This window comes from Hoplias malabaricus, chromosome 5, assembly GCF_029633855.1.
Source record: "Hoplias malabaricus isolate fHopMal1 chromosome 5, fHopMal1.hap1, whole genome shotgun sequence".
Taxonomy (NCBI): Eukaryota; Metazoa; Chordata; class Actinopteri; order Characiformes; family Erythrinidae; genus Hoplias; species Hoplias malabaricus.
This window is the reverse complement of record NC_089804.1, coordinates 13,952,415-13,967,537: the sequence shown is the minus strand read 5'-3', so window position 1 is coordinate 13,967,537 and position 15,123 is coordinate 13,952,415. Positions and strand designations below refer to the sequence as shown.

Here is a 15,123-nt window from a genome sequence, read left to right as displayed (position 1 = left end):
TGAATCAGTGCAAGAACCCATTTATTCAGAAGAGGGCAAGTAGTCTCACAGGATACAACTAATGATCATTAAAATGGATTCAGAGAGAGTGGAACTGCCCATGAGGCTCCATCAGTCTACAGTTGTGAGTTTAGCACTGAGTTTGGGTTAAAAAGGGGAAAGAAATGAAGCTGAAAACACAAAAATACTAAAAAGATCTTTCCCTCGACTTTATACTCACAGGTGTGAGACTTTATCGTCTAACAAATATGTGTTTTGAGCCTCGGTTCACTGGAAAGTCACCTGCTATGATGTGCTAACTCACACGTGCCCGTTAGCTGGCCAGCTATGCTTCTAAACAATGTAGAATCAATACCTTATACCGTAATAATATTTTGAGAGATATGAAAAATGTGGATACTGCCCATCCCTAAAGAATACAATGTTTTATTGATGTGAAGCATGATAGCATTGCCTGGTGTCTTAGCCCCTTAATGTGAGGTCTAAAGCCTCAATTGCTAACTGAATGCTACAAACCAGTTCTGTGACAAGCTACAATCAATTAATAATTTTTTTAAAAATCTTATTTTACCTTAAAAAAAAGTCAAATGTAATTTAAAAGGCAGCACACAACATGGCTGTATGTATATTAAAAGAGAAAGAAAATACACACACACACACACAAATGTTTATAATAAGTCATCTTGGTTTAATGGGAGTTAGGGGTCTTTGTTCCCACAGGTTACGTCCAGTCCAAGACCACATAAAATATTCAGTGGGAAAACATGATTCACAGTGATGTTTGGTCCAAGGCTAGTCCTAATTTACAAACTGCATTTCCCAAAAACGTTGGGACATTTGGTCGAATGCAGTAAAAATAAATCTTCCTTTGAACATATATTTAACAGAAAAACTTACATAAAAAATAAAATTTCCGGTGTTTTCACGGATCAATGTTCCTGCATTTTATAAATATAACCCTGTTTTAATTTGATGCCTACAACCGACACCAAAAATTTGGGACAGGCAAAATAAGAGTGAAAACGTTATAGAAATTTCGATTTATAGACACTATAGGAATGAATATAAGAAAAATCTAAAGGAGCTCCCACCCATTTTGTGCTTAACTTTCTTTATCAAGCAGTTCTTAAAGAACATTTCTCAACCCAACGGTGGAAAAATGAAGGTCTTTCAGCAGCTATCATTCATAATATTGTGAAAAGACTCTCAGTCCATGTTGGGAAATATGCAGGAATTAAATTCAACATCTGTTTATATTTAGAAACTACGGTCAACGTAGTGAGTGAAAACACAGGAAATCATTTCTTTGTGCATTTTTCAGTTAAGTACAGCTTTATATCACAGATACTCCTTATTTCATTTTACAAAAGACTCCTCTACTATCGTGGAAACAAAGGTTTTACATCAGATCAAACAGTCGTCTGTTGGTACCAATGTATAAAGTAAAATATTAATACATCTAAACGTCTCTAAAAAAGAACAAGGTCAGTGAGGGAAAAGCATAAAAAAAGACCAAGTCTGGTGCCCTCTTCACAGTCTAGTTACGTTCTGATAAAGTCCAACCCCACAGCGTTATCAGTTGGCTTTGGAATGGAATAAAAACTGTCAGTGAATAAGTGAGTAAAACAGTTCTAGTACATGACAAACATTAAGAGAAATGTACTTTACAACACTAAGATGTTTAGACTGTGTTGGAGTACGTTTAGGCAGAAAGACTCCAGATAAACACAATCAAAATTTGATGACATCTTTTTCTTTTAAAAATGTAAACATCCTTGTCTCAACATCCTTCGTTGCTCATCAGTCGCAGCAGTGCTTCATGGGTTTAGCACTTGGATGTAATTTTTTGGAACGATGCCACGTTTCCCACCAAATTCTCCTACAAACCACTCCTCATCCATCTCCTCCAAAGAGCGCACAACATCTCCCACCTGTTCACACACAAACAGCTACTTAGGGGTGGGGCCAATATAATATTTATGCATTTCACCATAAGACAATTCTAGATATTGTCAGCTTTACTTAAGCCACATGAATTTTAAAAAAATCATAAATTCAGTTTCAATGAAAATAAAAAACAATAAAATTCAATGTACTGCAATCACATGGTAACGTCTCAACTGTTAAACTTAACCCAAGACTGGTCATAAACTCAGGATTATTCAATAAACAGGATTTCTAATTTTAGCCAGATAACGTAAACCAAACATCAAGCTGGTCTAATAAGATAAGAGCTGAGAGACGCTACGCAACTTGCTTGCCATCGTATCCTATTCTGTCCTCTCTTTTGGGCTAAAGTTACCCAGCGAATTGTGGAATCCTGCTTTGTGAAATAAACCTCCAGTCAATTAATACATAACTATGCAACCATAAAACTGTTAATAACAGTCACAACCAGATATGTACACACCTTGAGGCAGAGTTCATCCTCAGACTCAGGGCTGAAGTCATACAGAGCCCTGCCTGTCTGCATTTTTCTCTCCACCACCGGCGATGCTACAGAGATTTGAAAAAACATTTTTTTAAAAATATATATATATTACACAAAAGACCTCGCACTAAAAAATCTCAACACATACCAGTTGTATCTGGTGTAGGCTTCCTTTGTGACGATGGAACTTCCTGAACAAAATTTAGAGGGAAAAGCCCCGTGTGTCCGTTGTGTGTGCCACGCCCCCACTCCTCATTTACATACTCCGTTAAGGAGATGACATCACCATCACTGAATGTCAGCTCTTCACCCTGACCTTCGAACGCAAACCGAGCTACACACCTAGAGGGAGAGAGCAAGAGTAATGCTTAGTGTACGTAGTTTTATTACATTTTATTCCAGCCCAGTCTTAATTTCAGAAATGAAAAATCAAAAATGAAGCACAAAACCGTATATCGAATCAGTGCTAGTCAACATATGTTAGCCATAAACGAAGAGCAAGGATAGAGACTGTTTAACGATAATAAGACGTATAAGGGGGCAGTTGGTGGGGGAAACTGAATACAAGACAAACATAGAATGTGTTTTTAAACCTGATGTTGGTGTTTGGTTGGGGCTGCGGCTCTTTCTGCGTTTCTTCCTTTTCTTCTTGGTTCTGTTTCTGCTGAGAGATGGGCTCCTCCCTCACTTCTGGACAGACATCATCACACACAGCCTGAACTTTTTCAGTGAAGCTAGCTGTCTGTGTGGGAGTGTGTGTGTCATCAAGAACAAGGAGGGGCTCTTCCTTCTGCATTAGACAGAGCAGGGATGACTGTAGATGTCAACACCATTTACGATTAAAGAGTGTAAAAGTGTTCATATTGTCAAGTATTTACCTGAAGGTCATTTACCTTTGGCTCGGTGCCAGCAGGATTCAACTTTAAATTTTCTTGGGGTACTTTGTTCTGGAAAACACACACACACACACACACACAGTATTGTAGCAGTCAGCATCAAGAAAGCTTCATGTTTCTCAGGCATTTTCTTTTGTTCATGAAAATGCTTTGTGTTAAAAATAGAACAGAATAAAAATAGAAGTACTTAGGAATGGGAGATCATACTTTTCATGATAAAATGTGTTATGATGATTACTGTGAATGCCATAATTACCTAAGGATCACAGGCCTCTGTTATGCTTTATTACAAGGAGAGTTTAATTAGTCCTGTACAAACTACATTAAGTATAATTCAGTAAAATGCTGAAAAAAACCATAAGCACGATGTTTAAAATGTGGAACTGTTGTGGAAAATTATACTTGCTCATAAATGTCTCATTCTTCAGATTTGCTCTTAAAAATGTTCTTAAATTACAGCATTTCTTCATAAGTAATGAAACAGTATGACTGGACTAGAATGTAGGCTTTAGACTGCTTTGGATGCAAATCCCACTTCTGGTTCTCTGGAATTGTTGGATGGGTGGATTATTATTCTCTCTCTGTATTCTACAGAGGTTTTATTTTCTGTTTTATTCTGACAACAATGCGCTGTGAGGATCTGTATTTTAGTGACTCTTACGTTAAAATATCAGGTGATCTTGAATCAGCTGCAAACTAGTGCCAGTTGTTTCAGATAAATTTTAGTTGCAGGTTTTCCACATTCTCTTCTAAATGTGATTCACACATCAGAGTCCAGTCAAAAAAGTGGCATTTTACTTCTTACACAAACCATTATTAGATATGAGAGTATTGAGAATGTAAAACTATTTCTCATGTACACATTTTGCAACAAGAGGTTAAATGGGTTATTTTACCTAAACAGGCCAAAGGTAAACCTCCGTGTCGTATGACTGCTTTAATGCCTGGGCTTCGCAAAAAATGTTGTCTTAAAATTGTTAGTTTTCAGGAGGATACTTTTCTCTAATAGAAATTACACCCGTGTTAAACCTGGCCTTACTGTGTAATCTCTGTAAACCGGATGCCCTGGCTTTGGTCTGGGAGGCAGAGGTGGTCCCCGTTTTGGTGCCCGTTCAGTTGGGAGCTGGTTGGTTGTTGCAGAGACATGGGATGAGCTTTTAGATTTAGATTTGGCTGGAGGAGGACGTAAAGGAAGCAGCCTACCCTCATTTGGCCTAAAAAAAAAAGAGACGTGAGAAAAAAATACAGTCAAGAAGATAATAATGAAACTATTTAGATTATTTTTAAAATTTGAAATCATGTTCTAGGCAGCACGGTGGCACAGCAGGTAGCGTCACACAGCTCCAGGGACCTGGAGGTTGTGGGTTCGATTCCCGCTCCGGGTGACTGTCTGTGAGGAGTGTGGTGTGTTCTCCCTGTGTTCGCGTGGGTTTCCTCCGGGTGACTGTCTGTGAGGAGTGTGGTGTGTTCTCCCTGTGCCTGTGTGGGTTTCCTCCGGGTGACTGTCTGTGAGGAGTGTGGTGTGTTCTCCCTGTGTCCGCGTGGGTTTCCTCCGGGTGCTCCGGTTTCCTCCCACAGTCCAAAAACACACATTGGTAGGTGGATTGGCAACTCAAAAGTGTCCATAGGTGTGAGTGAATGTGTGTGAGTGTGTGTTGCCCTGTGAAGGATTGGCGCCCCCCTCCAGGGTGTATTCCCACTTTGCGCCCAATGATTCCAGGTAGGCTCTGAACCCACCGCGACCCTGAACTGGATAAGGGTTACAGATAATGAATGAATGAATCATGTTCTACCCTCTCAAATTTTATTTCTGTTTATGTACTGAAAAGTATTTCTTTAAGCAGAGAGTATGAATTTCATTTTCTATGTGAAATTTAAACCCTGGTCATTAGTTCTCCAAGTGAAAATAAGTTTAAACATTAAATCTATTTTTCTACCAAATATCTTTTCATTTTCTGACTTTAACACACAAGAAAAACAACATAAAACACAAAATATTAACTGACCCACATTTTGGTTGTTTAAAGTAATTAAATTAACAGTGATTTTGAGGATATTTACTTTAAGTCAGACTTACCTAGGGGGCAGTGAGGGAACAGATGAAGCTGCAGCTGCACTAACATTTACACTACCAGGAACAACCTAAACAGAAGATAAATATATTAATTAACAAATATATTTTCACTGGAATACAGCAGTTGCACTAGGATATGAAACACTGAACAGAAAACAATGTACATCACGTGTTATGCTACAAAAGAAAAAATTTAAAGGTGAGGCCAAAAGTAATTTGTGATGTGATGCAGTGGTCTCTGTTCCACTCTATTCCTTCAGGAACCACAACACAAAATGGTTCATCCATTATGTACATTGATGAAAAAAAAGGAAGCAGTAAAGAAGCAGTTATCAAATTGAAAGTTAATCAAACACTGCATCAAAGGGAAATGTTAGTTTATGATTAAAAAATGCAAAATATGACAAGTCTTCTGACTGTCTGAAGCAAATTATCAGGTTAAAAACATGACAACCTGATTGTTCTCTAGGTGCAGATCAAGAAAGAGAAAACACCATAAATTTGTGCGACCTTTTAAACAAAAACACTAGCAGTGTTTACCAAATCAGGCTTGAGGATATAAGGGAAATATTCGGTTACCTGTGCTTTAGTGTTACACGGTGGTCGAGGTCTCCTATGAGAAGGAGGCTTGGCTGGAGGCTTCATTTGAGAGGAGCCAAGGGGACCTGAGCAAAAGAAAGAGATTAATAGTACATGAATATAGTCTATATTGAGATTTCAATTACAGAAGCATGTTTTAGTGGGTACGCACTCCTGACACTTGGCTGAATCACAATGACTCAAAATGAAGTCACGGCATTATGATGGCCCTGCCCTGAAGTTATTCCAACACAACTAATTAAAGATTGCACAGCTTTGTTTTGATACTTTTTTAAGGTCCAAATTATGCCTTTGTTGTTTGCTGCATGGAATACAAGGATAAATTACAAAACCTCTTTTATACACACACACACACGACTGGAAGAAATTAAACAAGGCTTCCTTATTTCAAAACAAAAACAAATGCACTCACTTTTTCCACTTGCTTTGTTGGCAGTAGTAAACGGGGGTGGCTTCACAGGAGCAGAGGAAGAGTTCTTGGACTGATCGTTAATATTCAGGTCATCTCCTGAGGGCTTAGGAGGCACCACTGCACCTTGGTGTCTGGATGGTTCTTCTTCTGTCTTTGTTGGAACTACAGACCTGCGGGTAGCTACAGGAGGTCTAGGGGGCGGAGGGAGTTTGTTTATTTCTAGTTTATTCCCTTCGGAGATTTTGTTTGTTAGGAAAGGTCTGGGTGCAGGGACCGGATGGTTTAAGGCCTGTTTATTTGTTTCTTCTAAAGAACTTACAGTCTGCTGTTCTTCCTGCAATGGTTTAGGGGCTATTGTTGGCTTGGGGTTATGAGTTCTAGGCCTTGGTTCTGGTCTCTTTAAAGGTTCTAAAGGTTCCGAGGTTGAACTGGAAGCAGCACAATGCCCAGAAGCTGCTGCTTCCTTTTCTTCTTCCTCTTCACTTTGGTCACTGTCACTAGGCTGGTCACCTTGGAATCCCTGTTCATTGTAACCAAATGCATCCAGTAGTTCCTGTAAATACTTATTTGAAGATGTATCTGAGGAACTGTCTGTGAATCCAGCAAAAATGTTCTCACTTGTGTCATCTTTCAGACGCACTAATGTCTGAACTTTAACCTCTTTTGTCATTGCCTGGTCCAAAGTCTCCTCTCTGACAACTGGCTGCATAAAGGCTTTGGAGCGAGGGCGTGGCCTGGGACGTGCCTGTTTCACTACGTGCTGTGAAGGAGGATCTTCTGTGATGTGGGAGGAGTCCGAGAGAGTGGGTGTGATCTCAGGAAGCGTGAGGTCATGAGGGATATTGGAGACTTCTGTCTGAACACTGCACTGCTTTGACAGGTCTGTGCTCGGAATGTCTTCACCCTGCGAGGCAGGTGGAGTGTGTGTGGTACAGGTCGGGTCACGCTGTTCCAGCTCAGTGAGAGACTGCGTATGGGCAGGTGCAGACTCAGCAGGTTTAGGAACGAGCGGGAAGGACGGGCGAGGTGGTTTTGGTGGCCGACGTGCTAAAGATAATGCAAAAACAAGCACTTAATGTTTGTTCATGTTAATATTTTTAAACTTCATTTTAATGCAGTATTTCCCTTACTCTGGGAATACTGTGTTTTATGGCTTTTTTTTTATCTGTACAAAAATATAAATAAAATCTGAAATGTTTTTAAAATGTATGTGTGAAACACTAACACATCTGAGGCATTAGTGAGTGAACAAGCTAATATACCCAGCCCATCAGTCTGACTAATGACTTTCTGATGTCTACAGGCTCAACATTTTCAAATCTTAATGCTTATTACTACAGCTAACTGTTAACTCATACCTCTGTGGAATACATTTCAACCAACAAGTCCATTTTATCTGAGGGTACCGAAGTTTTCAACTAAGAATAATCTCTGTCAGGTATAAGTGATCCCTGTTTTATGAACCCATGCCAAAATCCCTGCTTTTATTTGTCTGAGCTTACCCGGTGGACCACTGCGGTCGCGTGTACTGGAACGCTCCGTGTCGGTCTGAGTTGCAATGGTGGCAGTAGAACGGCGGGGAGTGGGAGATGAAGATGATGAGGAAGGGACAGACGAGGAGTGAGAGCTCTTCTCGCGACTCTTTTCTTTAATCACCTGTTCATATGAAGGTGGGGGAAGCTGCGACAAAAAATACAATGAAAAAGTGATTAAGCAAAGCCCAAATCATCTCAGCTTCAGCTTTTGTTAGAAAAACCATCTCTACCTTAAAACTCTAAGCAACAACCACATAAAACAGTAACTTATTTTTTAGTATACATGCGTATGAAATTGTGAGGTAGAGCACCTACAAACTGAATTAATTTAACACATAAAAATTTGGTCTGATGTTATGCTGCATCTCACGTAGAGTGCAGGCGTTTTAGAATTGTCCAAACTGTTAAAATCATAAACAACCTTGTTTTACAGTTAAGAGAGATTCTGTACTGATTTTTACCTGAACTGTGAGACCACTACTAGACCATGAAGGCTCAGCAGGAGGTGGTGGTGGTGGAAATGCTCCAGAAGCCCGTGGGAACCAGCTGTCAGTGGCTAGAGGTTCAGCTGAAAGGATGGTGATTTCTGGACGCCTGACAAATATCAGCAACCATCATTAAAGAGATGTAACCCAGGCAAAACAATCTACACTCTCAAAAAAAACTGTCACTGCGGTGGTACTCTCAAGAGTACATATTTAGGGCCTTTAGTTGTACCATATTCTGTATCAACTGTTGATTTTTAGTCATGACGGTTTAATACGCCCCATTTCATCTCCAGGATTTATGTTCTTTTATTTTACAGTTCTATGATTTCCACTTAGAAATATGTCTCTCTCCTTTTTAAAGGCTAAGCACCAGCGATATGAAAGTGTCAAACAAATAAATACAGTGGAGTTTGAGTTCCTAACTTGTGTTTATTGATAGTCAGAAAACATGTTATTTCTTACTAATTCAAGGAATAAGGTTTAAAAGACCGTTGGTCCCCCCCCCAACAACGGTGTTGGGAAACTCTAATAGGCGTCTTGCCTGTGACGTAGATGGTGGACAACAACTCTAGAAGTTACACTTAATTTAATGCAAAATGACGAAAAGGTGTGTTGTTTCTGGCTGCAATCATTCAATGTACAGTGGGACATCTGTGCACAAATGGCTCAAAGATCCCAAAATATCCAGAAAATGGACTAAATTTGTCAACTTTAAATGGGCACTTTGGCAAGGACCATCCGCTCACTCCGTTATCTGTAGCTCATTTCACTGGCGCTTTTCCAACAATATGGGCATGTAAGGACACCAACGAAAGGTTTTCAAGAGCCTCTGTAACATGGAGGTAAACAGGGTAAGGACACACACTTCGCCTGTTTTAGTTGGTGTTAGTTAACGTTAGCTTGACTTGCTAAACTCGGTGTATCAGATTATACTCGGCTACGTAGCTGCATTACGGAGGTTTATAGTGTCAGATGAATTCGAGTTCGACTTCGATCACATTTACAAGAATAACGGTACCTCTACATTTGAGTTTAGCTTATTGCTAGGCTATTGTCATGAATAATGTTGGTTATTTAGCTAGATACTGTCATAACAGTCAGTCATAACGGTGTTTTACCGCGGCGTTGTTCAGCTGTTGTCCACCAGTGACGTCACGGTTGCGTTCAAGAATTTCCGTAGCGAGCTCGGGTTTTTCCGTCAATTTAATAAAATTGTCAGTTTTAAAGCAAATTAAGCAGTTATTTTCATTTTAATTCATGCTTATACATGTCAGTAACTAAAATAATGTGAAATATTCATGGAGGTCCATTAAGTGGTGCCTAGCCTTTAAGAGAATGTAATGTCCTTAAAGGGAATAGAACTGGTCTCTAAAACCATTATTGTTTGTAAATTTAGTGACAACAATGTTTAGTGTCACAATAGAAAAAGCCCGTACTGTATTACATATGTATTTTTTGTGCTGGTAATTACATTCTGTAACTAAACTCAAATTCAAAGACTGTACTTTTACATTGTAGAATACAGTAATACTTTTCTCTCCATAAAAAAATAAAGAAAGGATTTTTTTTCCCACACTTACCGTCTGTCCCTGTTGGGTTCAGTTTGGGCAGCTGTTCTGTTGGATGCTGAATGTTTTTTCAGGGGGAAAAAAATAATTAACAGAATGTATGTGCCTGTAACATATTTAACAAAATAACAAAACAATATTAGACTTACTGCGTTTAATCACTGCTCTTATAGAAGAGAGAGCTCCTTGACTGCTGAAAAAGAAAGAGAAAGAAAATGAGAGTGAGAGAGTTATGCCCAGCCTCTTTTTTCCATCGTGTTTTATAGTTCACTTCATCTGTGGAATATAACTGTTATGTGTGTGTTGTTCCAGCTGTGACTCAGTTGCTAACTGCAGCACTTGTACTTTCCTGGCAGTAGATTCACGTTTACACAGAAGAACAGTTAAAAACCCTTTTCCATATAGAGCTGAGCTACCAACATTTTAAATGTCATCTGTTGGGTGTACGGTGTTTAGAAAATGAACATGAAGGTCAAAAAACATGCAACTACCATTCACCATGTTTTATGCACAAAAATATTTTTAAAAAATGAATGCTTATTTTTTTTTTTTTTATATATATATTTTTTTTAGATAATTAACACATTTCACTCACTGTCCACTTACACAGCTGCCAACTCTAGACGTGAAAATGACATAAATGCAAGTATCTGATTTGAGATCATGAAGAGGAACCTCAAGGACCCTTTCATGTGCTAATACACTGCCAAAACTCTATTTTCCTTGACCTCATTTGACAAGTATTCCCGAACAAAAGGCCACAGATGCAGGGCTGAAGAGTCAGTGATTCAGCCCAACATTTGCATTTCTGTAGAGATTAATACTGGAATGGAGGCCTTTTTGGGAAACAGGTCTTTCGCAAATGGACTCTGGAGCAGAAAAACTAATAAGTTACATAATGGGTTTAATGTAATTTATGCACGTGTATGTTTCAGAATCAAAAAGATTATCAAAACATCATCTTAAAACACATAGGAATAAGTAACACACCATAGCTCTGGACTATTATGTTGCTCTTAATGTATTGTCTTACCTGGAGTGGCGTTGTTCAGACTTGTTCCTCTCTGCTCGTTCTGCAACACACACACACTTACTTTGAGGTCACATTTTTGCTGAGATCATTTTGGCACAGAAAACTTTAATACCCAGTTGCCAACCTTGCCTAAGAGACTCAAAATACATACTGAGTTAGAGTCTACGAAATCAATTTAGGGATCTGACGCTGGTATTTTTCAGCAAAAACAGACTAAAAATAAACTTTAATCTTTATTATTTAACTATACAATTAAATCAAAATGTTATAATGTCTTTGGGCAAAAATAAATAAAAATGCTGAATCCAAATGTTCATTTAAAGGCATTTTTACACATGTCCAGTGTGGTGTGTGAGAATCAAAACTTTAATAATCACATTGGTCATACACTATCATTAACATATGGTTCATTTTTATTGTGACAACTACATTTTACCCATTTTGTGTGTTTGTGTATTTATATATAAAATGTTTCTTCTAGGCCCTAATGCAAAAGTATGAATGCTATGATCAAATAACTAACACTGATATTTGAAATTTGAAACAAACTGGAAGATACACTGTCACAGAGATGAACTAGGTGTGAAAAGAACTAGGTGTGTTCTCTGCTGATTAAAATGAAAGATACCTGAAGTAACCAGTACAATGAGAGAAGAACCGAATATGTTGTTACCACTGACAAAAATACTTTTCAGCTGGTCTGAGACCTGCCGATATTTCTCAAACTTGTGGGAATTACAAGTCTTTGACAGAGACAGTTTGGGCACTGGACACTAAATTAACCAATTAAACACCTGAAAAGTAGGTGTTGGTCCTTGTTTGCCCAGAGTAGGACATCACTGACAAATTATTGGTGGCATCTAGGGCACTGGGATCAATTAACTGAAGGAGAGAGAGGGAAGGAGAGTGAGAGAGTGAGATTTAATTTACAGTACTTTTTATGTCATTGTGTTTTTACACACAGCCTTATTTACATTACTAGGGGGAGAGAGAGAGAGAGAGAGAGAGACTTCATCAAAGCTATAATTTACAACATAACTGTGTTTGGGTCTGGTCTGGAACCCTGTTATATAAGAAATAACTATTTAGTTGACAATCACAGTCCCTAAATAAAATAATTACCATGTGCTGTCAACACTAGATTTATGGAAATGACTTTAGTATAAGGTACAATATGACACCGTCATAATTTATATCTAGAAGTGTGAGAGTGAAGCCTGATTCATTATCTGACCAACAAAAATGGGTTGTAAAGCACCAACTGTGGTTCTTTGGCCAAGACAAATCAGGACTCTGAGGTCTGTGGTGGGCAAATATAGCTAACACTTTTAGTGAAATGGGAATCAAACAACAGATTTCAGGCTTTCAGTGTGAGAGACGTAAAGGAAATGATATTCATACATTTTTTTTAAATGTCATATATATTTTTGCCCTTTATGATTTCTAGTGATAAACAAGTGCCTTGAGGTGGAACAGGTTGGGAACCCTTGACCTGGTTCATTTGAGTACTACTGATTTAAATAGTCACATGAGAGCGGGCACTTGTCACATGACACAGTGGTCTCAGCTCCTAATTATAATCCTTTCCAAAGCTGCATGAAGCATATGCTTTCCAAACTACTATGAGATTGCTCTTACCCAAAGTCATAACTTCAAGTTACACACTGGAGGCACCAAAAAATAAATAAAAATAAAGATATCTCAAAGTAAAAGTATTTAAATCAACTAATCATTATATTATCAGGTATCTGTGTAATATATTCATTCACAGGGTCATTGATTTATCAGGAAATTTACAATATCATAAAGGACGTATTTTATTACCAAGCGATTACCTAATTTAATGGGACAGGATACGGTTGAACTGTTTTTTTTAAAGGTGTTTGAGACTCCCCACCTCCATGGAAATTACACCTCGGGTCCTAAACAAATTCAGTTACGAAACCAGATGAACCTCCTTCCCTTTTCAAACTTCTACTGAATGCATTTCTCGTTTTTAAAAAAGCAGTGAGTAATGTGTGCAAAGTTTGTTGAGGACAATTCTTCCCATTCCACATGTTACTGAGTTTATCCCACTGGAGGAACAACACACTTGTATTAAAAACAACCACAGACTGAAAAACACTCTGCCAACATCTCTCCATGAATTTTAATTGTTTAAATAAATTATTAACAAATTTTAATCACATCACTAGTAATTAAACCCAAACTCATATCCTTTAAATCCCTTCTCTCTGTGTTTTTGTCTAGAATTTTTAGGACTAACGTTAACTGAAAGCAAGCCACCGCATCGACATTAACCCTTTAAACAGAACCACACTTCTATTAGGTTTATAAATGAGTTTAAAATAGTGTCTTAGTTGTTATTTATAAACACACACCGCTTAACTTGTGACTAAATAATTCTTTAGTCACTTTGTAGATACCTTTTATAACTCCGACACTCCTTAGCTCAGGTTTATAAACAGTTAGAATTTAATTTAAAACGAATTTATTAATGGTTGTTAATTAGGTCCCAAATACTTTAAAAAGTATTAAAAGGTACAGCCGTTGTCAACTACACTTATTTACGTGTTTTATGTGTGTGTCAGCTCATTTTGGCCTATAACCCACCTCAAACGCGTATTTATATTTCGCTTTTTTCTTGTCTGCCTTTTATTGGAAATATCCGTTCCACCTTAACTGGCGAAGCAGGTTCCATTGTCGCGCTACCAGCCCCACAATGGAACTGCCGCACGATTTAAGGTGGACTCGAAGAATTGGAAACTTCAGCTCTCGAGCCGAGTTCAGCTACGAGACCAAAACACACCTGAGGATGATGCCCTGGCCAGCCGCGGGTTTCTTCCTCCTCTCGACTCTCTCAGACTTTCCTCTTCGTCTTCAACTCTAGCTTCAGCCATACCAAAAGGACTTTTTACATACTAATAAAAAAACATTACTGCGGTGTCCTCCTTCGAGAGCCGCCTTCAGTGTGAGAACTGGACTAGAACTGGAGCCGGGCACAACTTTTAACCCCGCTCCCAGAGACGGACTGTCCAGCGACAGCTGCTTGTTTCTCGGTTTTTAAAAATAAATAAACTTGAAGAGCCGAGAGTTAGAGACAAACAACCCGTCCTTCGTTGTTTCCCGACTCTAAAACAATCGAATAACTCTTTTCCTGGAGGTTTTGGTCCAATCCCACAACCTTACGTCAACAGGAAGTTTTTCCCCGTTAAACAAATCTACGGGGAGGCGCCAGGCTCTGACTGACAGTGGACGCGAAGGGGTAATAAAAGTGCTTTCGAAATCTGAAAACTAAGCACGGTGACTGCGGGACACGCCTACACCATACACCGCTTAAAATCAACTGTATTCAAGGTTCCGGGGCATGAGACGATCCTCTGGGGCTAGGACTTCTCCATGTTAGCCGCTAGCTCAGGGCTCAGTAATGTAAACAAACGATTAACTTCAATGAACACGAACACTTGGCCTCACAAATGAAAATCAGACAGTGGACCATTTATCATCAAACTTCCCAATGTGTAAGGGATTTATTTGCGTATGGTATGCCAAAAAAAGACAGGAACAAAGAGATCCACCCCATCCTATACCCACCATAAACCAACGACTTCCTCTGGAATGCCACCATAAGGCCACAGTTGAGAGAGATTTTGTGGTTTCAGTAAACAGCCCCATATTGACCTCATGTGATTCATCCTGATCTTGAAGGGTATTCGTATATGGGGCCAACATTAAAAACCTGTGGACTAAACCTGCTGGGTTGTCATATGGGCTCTACATGGATGTGTTTGCTGGCCATGAACCAAGAGAAACGTTTAATGGAGTATATAAGTTGAATTATTAATTCAACTAATTATGTTATTTTTTGAATTTATATTTATTATAGTTATTTATTTACATCACCACACTTAAAAATCAAGTTCTGGACATTTTTATTAGCTCCGTATGTTTAATGTTTATTATAATTAAGAATATATTAGGGTCGGAATAAGCATTAATATTATTCACAGTACAGACAATTGTTTAATTTATAAATTTAACTCTTCCAAAGCAGGTGTTTGTGTAGGTAAAGAGTACGACCACCAG

The 15,123-nt window shown here is 38.6% G+C and overlaps 1 protein-coding gene across 3 annotated transcripts; it reads right to left on the bottom strand.

The window, feature by feature from the left end:
* Positions 1–683: 683 nt before the first annotated feature.
* On the bottom strand, positions 684–14,808 carry wu:fy63c09 (uncharacterized protein LOC797544 homolog). Of its 3 annotated transcripts, none has more exons than XM_066672778.1 (15): positions 13,847–14,808; positions 11,038–11,077; positions 10,154–10,194; positions 10,017–10,062; positions 8,410–8,542; positions 7,916–8,093; positions 6,414–7,460; positions 5,981–6,066; positions 5,405–5,469; positions 4,367–4,541; positions 3,310–3,378; positions 3,025–3,221; positions 2,580–2,773; positions 2,411–2,496; positions 684–1,931 (listed from the first exon to the last, which is right to left on the bottom strand). In XM_066672778.1, the coding sequence occupies exons 1-15, from the start codon at positions 13,935–13,937 to the stop codon at positions 1,818–1,820; spliced, it is 2,562 nt and encodes an 853-aa protein (XP_066528875.1). In that variant the 5' UTR covers positions 13,938–14,808; the 3' UTR covers positions 684–1,817. The 3 variants fall into 3 exon arrangements, with proteins under 3 accessions (XP_066528875.1, XP_066528874.1, XP_066528876.1); XM_066672777.1 differs by having other exon boundaries at positions 10,154–10,197; positions 13,847–14,807; XM_066672779.1 differs by having other exon boundaries at positions 3,325–3,378; positions 10,154–10,197; positions 13,847–14,807.
* Positions 14,809–15,123: the final 315 nt, after the last annotated feature.

Excerpts from the sequence above, each read along its gene's own strand:
- wu:fy63c09 (XM_066672777.1), bottom strand. The coding sequence starts at position 13,937 with ATGGCTGAAGCTAGAGTTGAAGACGAAGAGGAAAGTCTGAGAGAGTCG. Across the intron at positions 8,543-10,016 it reads GAACCCAACAGGGACAGACG|GCGTCCAGAAATCACCATCC; the intron begins GTAAGTGTGGGA and ends GATATTTGTCAG. Across the intron at positions 4,542-5,404 it reads GTTCCCTCACTGCCCCCTAG|GCCAAATGAGGGTAGGCTGC; the intron begins GTAAGTCTGACT and ends TTTTTTTTTTAG.